Below are 9,044 nucleotides of genomic sequence, written 5' to 3'. Positions count from 1 at the left end.
TTAAATATGACTTTCATATATCATTTTTTCTTATATTTTTTGGTTTTAAAAATTAGCTTCACTCTCCCGAATTCATAACTTTAAAAAGATGGAAACTCGTATTTGCAATTGTCATTAAAAAGGTAATTGATAGGTTTCCTTAACCTAAAACAATATTGTAAATATTCTCAAGGAAAACATTTTTATCAGTTCGTCAACACGGGAATTTGATATCACATTTCTGATAATGGTATTTTTTACTCCATTATCTCGACAAAAAAATACATAATCAGAAATGGGGCGCATATATATATATATCGGAGAGCTCAACCTTCCCCTCTGACCCTTCAAAAGAAGAGATCGGGTTATTTAGATTTTTAAAATTAAAAGGTGGGGTTATTCTGATGTTAAAAATAAAAAAAAATAAAGGAAAATTATGTCAGGTATGTTAAATTGTATGAAAATGTTTTTTTAGTATTATCGCATGCAGCCGTTAAATTTGAAAATTATTTATTAGTATTTTATTTTTTAACAAGGTATTTTTTAAATTTATACATTATTATGATATTTAATTATTTTTTTTACAACATCAATTTGATATTCAAGGGAAATCTTATATGTATATATATAAATTTTTATAAAGCAACAAAAAATGATTTTTTTGTTTGTTTTCATAATAATTTTTCCGTAATTAATAATGGATTTATTGTTTCAAGGGACACTAATTATGTCTAAAAGAGTTCTTGCAATTCCTGGTTATGTTATGTAAATATGTTGACTCGTTAAAATAATAATAAAATAGAATTAATAATTTAACATTATTGCGTTTTTAATTCCATGTTTTGACAGCCCATGTGTTTTCTCATGGTATATGTCATGATCAAGCATATTTAAAGGTTTGAGGAAATCCATTCCAAAAATTAAGAGTAGAGTAATTTATTTCTATATATTAATCCATTCAAGCACAAGATACTTTTTTTTTTTTAACAACTTCGGTTACTTTCATATTATAAAACCCCAAGATCAAAATTCTAGTACATAGATGTCAGAGATTAGAGCGAAGAGGATCAAAATTAGGTACGCAGACCCATTTTCCTCAATTCTGCCTCTATAATGACTGAAGTTAAAAAGAGATTGGCTATATTGCCTTACAAAGGTGCCGCCTAACCAGCAGAATTTGAAAACCATGTAAGATTTTAGGGAGTTTTTGTGTGACCGAATCATCCGGCCTGGGATCCCTCCTTGCACTAGCCTTGGTGGAGGCTTCAGCCTGGTAACTTTGAGAGAGTGCTTTAATCTGATCGATGGCTTCTTCAAGGTGACTGTACCTTCCTTTGAGACTTTCAATCTCTTCCTTCTGTTTCTCTGGCTTCTTTCTCTTCGACCTGCTATCAGTTTCGAAATCATCCTTCAAATCCTTAAACTGCTTCACAAAACTGTTGATCGTTATTGTGTGAGCTTTACACATGGTGCAGTCTCTGCTGAAGAGTCTGTCGATTGGCCTGATGGCTGGGTCATGGACATTTATCAGGTCTTGGTTCTCCATGAGGCAGTGAACGGAGTGAAGAACAGAGGGGTGGTAGTGGAGGAGGGTAGCAGGGCGGAGAAGAACAAAGGGAGGGACAAAAATCCTGAGAGGGAGGATCGGAGGAGAAGAAGCGCAGTCCACTATGAAATAAGTAATCCCTGGACCTCTGCGAAAACAGAACGAAAGATTAGTTTGACTAATGAAAACCGAGAGGAGCCCGATGTTTACCATAAACAAAAAGCTGATCTTATGATCCTGGAAGGAGCCCGCTAACTGAAGCCTTCGCCTGTAGAAATCACCGCGCCTCTGTCTTGCATAGCCTTGAACTGTGGTGGTCCTGAGATGCTCACTGTCATTTATAGGAGCGGTGAGGACTTGTTCTTTCTTGTTTCGAGTAGTAGAGTATCTGTTCTTGGTATCGGTGAGATCTTTAGAGGTGATTTTTACGTGCCCGAGGAGCCTGCCACCAGTATGGGCGTGATCACACCATCTGAAAATGTCTGCGCTGGTCAGTGAGAGAGTCCATACCCTGCCTGCGTTCCTCGGATCCTGAGGGCGATATGCTGTCCTGTAACACCTGTTTTGGCAGTCGAGAAGGATAGGAAATGATGAAGATAAGTTGTGGAAGGGCCAAATGCATTGATACGGATGCCTGAGGTGACCGATAACCTGGAGAGAGGGGATAGAGGCCTGTCTATGGAATATCCCTTTCATAAGACTCATTGTTTTCCCTTACCTGGCCCGTGGATCTTCCTGTTGCATTGTTTGCTTGCTCATCCGCTTCCACGTTGTTGCTTCTTAGGATATGCTTGAATGTCACTTTGCTGAAGCCCCTGATCTGATCCATGATTCTGCCTTTGATTCTGTTTAAGGCTGTTTGGTTAAAGTCTTTTCCAGAGTTCATAGCTGCTGTTATGATTGCAGAGTCGCCCAGTACTAGAAGATTTTGGATGCCTAGTTTCATGGCGATGGAGGTCCCCATTAGAAGGCTGTAAGCTTCAGCCTTGTTATTCGTCATGGTACCCAAGCCCCACTCATATGTAACAATCGTTTTCCCCTGAGGATCCCTAATTATTCCCCCAGCTCCAGCTCTGCCTGGATTATTTTTTGAAGCCCCGTCAAAGTGGAGTGTAAACCTCTTTTGATTTTGGATCCAATTGTTGACTTCGTCCTTTGTCCCTCTCAGTTTCCAATCCTTTTGTCCAGGGTCTGTTATTGTATTATTTTTTGCTCTTGGTTTACAGTTGAATCTCCGAACCCACTCCTTCACGCTGCCATCTATATAGTACGGGTCAGCTTGAGAGATTCCATTTGCTTCTATTGTTTCTGTGATGAGAGCAGTTGTTTTGGCCAGAATGCTGGATATACTGGGTTTCGTATTTTTGAAAATACTTTCATTCCTAGCTAACCATAACTGCCAACAGAGATTTGAAGGGATGCTGGTCCATATCCTCTTTGCCAGATTCATGTTTTTGTTGGCGTAAGGGAAGCTTTTCCCCCAACCTTTCTGGAGGAGAGAAATCTGATTGGGAAGGTCTCCAATATTTAGAGGACTAGTTATAAGCTTCCAACAGGACCTTGCAACTGGACAGTCAATGAAAAGATGAATGATGTTTTCCTCTGCCTCCCTGCACATGAAACAAAATGAGGGGCCCTGGATACCCTTTTTCCTAAGGTTTTCTGCTGTTAGGATTTTGCCATGAAGCAGGGTCCAATTGAATAGTTTTATCTTCGGCAGGCTTTCAATTCTCCATGCTGCTTTATATAGATGCCAGTTGTTGATTGCTGTTGAATTTTGGAGTGCCTTGTAACCTTCTTTCACTGTGTAGTTGCCTCCGTTTGGATCCCAAACATAATTGTCATCTGTCGTTCTGTTTATAGGGGCTGACCCTGTGAGAGAGAGCTTAAGGTCAGTCCAGAGGTTCTCTATTTCATTGGGGAGATGCAACGCTTTCCATCCTATCCAGCTGTTTTGGTCCCAAAGGGAGATGTCAAAGAGGGTTTTGAGGTTAGCTTCTGTCATCCACTGATGAAGGGGCCTGAATTTGGTGGACTTTTCCCTGGCTTCCGTGCCCATAATTCTATCCTCCCATATGCTGATATGTCTTCCGTTACCTGGGGCTTTAGATATGCTAGATTTGAAGAGGGGAAGAGTTTTTTTGATCAATTTCCAAACAGGTGTACAATGTCTGTCAGTGATGACTTCAGAGAGGATGTTGCTGTTGATCCCATTCAGATATTTCCTTTTGATGGCCTCTGTCCACCAGGTCCCTTTCTCGTTGAGGATTCTCCAAGTTAACTTGAAGCCCATTGCCATATTTGCCAGTCTTGGAATTCTAATTCCCAGTCCTCCTTTTTCTAGGGGAAGGATGACCTTTTCCCATTTCACCAAGCTGAATTTTTTTGTGTCTTGCTTTCCCCCCTTCCATAGGAAACTTCTGATAATCAGCTCCATGTGCTTATGGATGCTTGCTGGGGCGAGGGTAATGGCAAATTGGTAGATAGGAAGAGCTGATAGAATGGCCTTGATGAGTATTGTTCTGCCCGCCAAGTTGAGCCAATACATCCCCCAGCTCTGCAGTTTCCCTCTCAATTTCTCGATTAGCTTTACCCAAACTTCATTTTTGATTGATTCTTTAGCTAGTGGCAGCCCTAAGTACATAAAGTGGGACCAATTTGATTGGGCTGGGATTTCCATGATCATAGAGATTCTTTGAGTTATGTATCTTGGTACATTCCAGGTATAGACCATGCACTTATTGTTGTTTAATTTGCCCCCAGAGGCTTGAAGGAAGAGGTCCAGGATGTTCTTGAATCTCCTGGCCATGAGGCTTGATGCACCGCCGATTAGAAGGGTGTCGTCTGCAAATAAGGAGTGATTGATCCCCTTGGTTCCACGAACAATGTCCACTCCTATTATTTCCTTTAACTTTCGCTTGTTTTCCAGGTGCAAACTTAGTGTTTCTGCCATGATGATATAGAGGAAAGGAGATAGAGGACATCCTTGCCTCAGGCCTCTTGAACTTTTGAAGGCGCTGCAGGGCCTACCATTAATTAAAGGGGCTGTCCAATTGTAGGAGATGCATTCCATGACCCTGCTGATGTAGAGCTCTGAGACATCGAAGTTCTTTAGGACTGCCTGTAGAAAAGAGTGGTTTACCCTATCAAAAGCGTTCGCCATGTCCAGCTTGATGATCATACCCTTTTCATTTCTGGCTAAGCTGCTGTGTATCGCCTCCTGAATGAGAATAACATTATCTGTTATATGTCTCTTGGGGACAAATCCTCCTTGGTTTTCGGAAATGAGTGAGGGAAGGATTTTTTTTAACCTATTTGCCAGGATCTTAGTGATAATTTTGTAAGAGACATTGCACAATGAAATAGGTCTGAACCTGTCAAAAGATTGGGGATTGGGCTCTTTTGGGATTAGCGCTAAATGTGAAGATTTGATGCTGCTGCCCATTTTACATTTTGAGTGGAAATTTTTCACCATTCTTATGTAATCTTTCTTGATGATATCCCAGTGAGTTTTATAAAAGCTCACCGTGAAGCCATCAGGCCCAGGGGCTTTGTCCAAGGGCATACTATGGATTGACCATTCAATCTCCTCCCTTGAGATTTCTTTGTCCAGCTCACAGTTTTGTGCTTCAGAGATCTTTCTCTTAATGATATTGAGGAATTCCGGATTTTCCTGATAGTGAGGGTCTGCTGTAAGAAGAGTTTGGAAGTGTCTAGATGCCGCCTCCTTGATTTCCCCTTGGTCCATAAGCTCTCTGCCTTCAAATGTTATCCTTTCAATGTTGTTTCCAGCTCTCCTTACTTTAAGACTGTTATGGAAAAACGAGGTGTTTTTGTCCCCAGAATTGAGCCAGAGACATCTTGATTTCTGTCTTTGCTCGTCCTCTTCTTTACGATGCTGGTTGTAGAGCGCCTTATACAGCTCACTTTCTTTCCTTTGGTCTTCTTCTGTATCTTGGCCGGCTTCCTTTTCCTGATTCCATTGCTCTAATTTCATTTGCAGGTCGGTTTTTTCCTTCCTTTCCTCTAACGCGTGATTCCTAGCCCACTGTTTTATGGCAATCCGCAGCAGTTTGAGCTTCGATTCCCAAATGAAGTGTGGGGAGCCTGTTATCTCCGTTGCCCAGGCTTCTTTTATCACGTTTCTGAAGTCCTCACTGGAATCCCATGCTCTGTTGTATTTGAATGGCAGCGGACCCATGTCTTCCCCTTTGTCTAAATGCAGCGCCACTGGTTTGTGGTCTGATATGAAGCCCTGTATAATTGTACTTCGAATCCTCGAGAAGTTGGCAACAATTCTCTCCTGAACCAGAATTCGATCAAGTCTCTCTTTGATATTGTTTTTGCCTGTTCTTTTGTTTGACCAGGTGTAGCGGCCATTCTGAGGAGGGATGTCAATAAGACTGTGTGTTTGAATGATTTCTTCCAGTTTGTCTCTTGAGGGATCGACCAAAAAATTCCCTCCTATTTTCTCATCTGCATTCCTTATTAAGTTAAGGTCTCCTCCCAGGAAAATATTCCTCCCAAGCACAATATACTTACTTGGTGCAAAATATGTAAGTTTTAATCTTTTTTACAAATATTGATTTTTTGCAAAATGATTCATAATTTTTTATTTGAATTCATACTAATGAATTTTGTTTAATATATGAGGGATTTGTTTGAGTATTAAGCTACCAAGTTGTTCAATGGGAATGTTGTAGCCAAAGGAGATCATGAGAGATTTGAGGAAGGGCACTATAAATTGTACTTGTGAATTACTTTGAATTTATTTATTTTCAAAGTCACATTTATTCATAAAATTTTAATGGTTGTGCAAGACTGAAAGTATGCTTTAAACTCATATTAAATAATCTAATAAGGTAAAAATAATTATTCAATAATCAATGTTAAATCGTAATTCTAATTTTTTATTATTATTTAATTAATGAAACTACTTAACCTCTCTAGTATGATACTGGAGGCTAAGATTATACAAAGAATCTTCCCTTTGTGCCTCATAACATTCCCAAAAAAGAATTATACTCAAAATTTCAATTTAATTATTTCTAAAGTCAAGTTTATTCGTAAAACGTTAATAGTTGTTTAATACTGAAAGTATGCTTTAAAATCATAGTAAATGAGTTCTAATTTGAATTTGTTTATTTCTAGGTCACATGTATCCATAAAATTAAGGCGTAGTCTAACTTATAGAAGAAATATAGACAAAATAGATCTTTCGGAGGACTGGGCAAAACATTTTCAAGAAAAAATGTGTTTTTTTATTATTTAAATCTCATTCATTTTCAATAAAGAATGTTATTTTTTTGTTATTGAAATCGCATTCATTTTCAATAAAGAATGTGTTTTTTGTTATTTAAATTGCATTTTTTAATGCAGAAATGTATTCAGCATCTCCAAAACCCTTCTAGAGGCAAATTCTACAAATTTAACAACTTAAAGTAAATTTTCGAAAATCTTTGCTAGATTTTGGTTAAAATTAATGGGGGAAAAGCCCTCTAAAAAGTCATTTAGTGTACAAATCAGACTATACCAAATATTAATGGTTCCAAAGATAAAGATGATTATTCAATCATTACAATTAAATTATAATTTTAAATAATTTTTTAATCTTATTTAATTATTTGAAACATTTAGTCTCTTATGTGGAATTCTATTTTTCTCCTCTTAATGCAGTTTAGTGAATTTTATTACTTTAAAAGAAAATAAAAAGAGAAGTAATCGCTCATCATTCACGAAATGAAATACATATTAAAATAGTAACTTTCTGTCACAAAAAATAATTTACTTAATATTTAATGTAATCTAAAACATAGACATATATTTTATGATCAAGTTATAATTAAAAAATTACAAAGACAAAACACAAAATTTATACTAAAAAAATGTTTTATGCTTATAACAAAAAATAAAGAAAAAAACATATAATATATAATATTTAAATAATAAGTAAAAAACAACCAAACAAAACAAAAAACAAAACTATAATACTTAAATGATATGTAAAACTAAAAATCAAACATCATGTAAGGAGAAATTAAAATAAACAGTGATAATTTTCTTTGATCGGTAGGAGTACCCTTCAAATTTATATCCTAATGGCATGTGTAAATCGTGTCCTAAATTTCTTGACAGGTAGAATTACCCTTCAAATTTATACCCTGATGGCATCTGTAAATTATGTGGCCTATTTAAAACTCACACATTCACTGGGTACAAGTAATTTGTACTTGAAGATTAATTCTAATCGTGCCTTGGCTATAAAAGAGCTGTCACCTATTATGGGTTTTGAATGCACATGTGAAAAGATAAAAACTAATGGCGAGCAAATATGATATATGAATTTCATTTTTGCGGTGGAACACTGCATCTTTGATGATACTTAGTTGAACAAGAAAAATAACATACAATTTTAACAGACCAAACATTTGTATAATTATTAATAACCGAGTTTGTTACAGTTTACACTCGCATAATTATTACTAAACTCTACCTCCTTTTACTATCTCAAACGATCACGTACTACTAATATGCGACAGCAGAAAATCGAAAGCAATTAATTAAGGGAGTCAGCTTAATGTGCAACTTCTGATACTTTGTGAGAATTCCAAACGCATATCCTATAAATACCTGAAAACTGTTATCACTGAAAACTGAAAACTGTTTACCAGAAGGCGTTGAAAACACCACTGGGGTAGCCAGGAATGTTGGCATCTCGTCATCGGCATTGATCTCAGTCACTTCTTCCTCACTTTTAATATCATCAGAGAACGACATACTGGTCACACCATTCTCGCCGTTTGCGATGGGCTCGCCAAAGATGTGTGTTGTTTCGTTAGTTATTGCATGCACAACGCAATAGCCCAGCCAACAAATACCGAGTTGGCGATAGCCATACTGAACCTACACTACACTTTGACTGTCGTTTCCCAATATTGGATCTGAACTCTCTTTCTCACGTTAATTCCTTACTTTTCCTTGTAAGCATTCATGATAAGCAGTCGTTCTATATATTCGGATATCTTTTATTTTCCACATGAATAAGTTACGGAAACCAGTTTAATGGGAATATCCTGTGGACTGGGGGCATATCTCTCCAACTTTGCTTCTTTTAAAACTGAATTTAATGGAAGTGACCAAAAAACAGTACAATTATTTATATTTTATTGAAAGGTACGATTCGTCGCATAAATGAATATGCTCAATGTGAGAAAGAAATATGTTCCCCCCGGCATTTTCGTTTATGTACTCCCTGCGTGTTTGGAAACTATGTTGTCAGTCCGCTGCCTTGTTAAAGCTGTACTAGTGGGATTCATGATACTTGGGGTTGAATTATGGGATTCTGTGGTCGCATAAAATACTGATGAGAGTGGCATAAAGCGAATCCAGATGGACGCGCTATCTGCATGAATGAATGCAATTATGCATGGACATCGTAGGGATATTTATAGGGTACGTATATTCTAAACTACCGATCACTTCCAACGCCTTGTATCTAAAGGTGGAGACATCAGAAACA

At 37.4% G+C, this 9,044-nt stretch overlaps 1 protein-coding gene across 1 annotated transcript; it reads right to left on the bottom strand.

Annotated features, from left to right (window-relative positions):
* Positions 1–1,117: 1,117 nt before the first annotated feature.
* LOC149145396 (uncharacterized) lies at positions 1,118–8,302 on the bottom strand. The gene is made up of 3 exons (XM_089452433.1): positions 8,156–8,302; positions 2,244–5,906; positions 1,118–2,056 (listed from the first exon to the last, which is right to left on the bottom strand). The coding sequence occupies exons 1-3, from the start codon at positions 8,300–8,302 to the stop codon at positions 1,118–1,120; spliced, it is 4,749 nt and encodes a 1,582-aa protein (XP_089308559.1).
* Positions 8,303–9,044: the final 742 nt, after the last annotated feature.

The sequence above is a fragment of the Pinus tabuliformis genome, chromosome X (genome assembly GCF_031772625.1).
Source record: "Pinus tabuliformis cultivar Carrire ecotype Pingquan chromosome X, CPIR1, whole genome shotgun sequence".
NCBI classification, from domain to species: Eukaryota; Viridiplantae; Streptophyta; class Pinopsida; order Pinales; family Pinaceae; genus Pinus; species Pinus tabuliformis.
The sequence above is the reverse complement of the archived record's forward strand: the minus strand, read 5'-3'. Positions and strand labels throughout refer to the sequence as shown.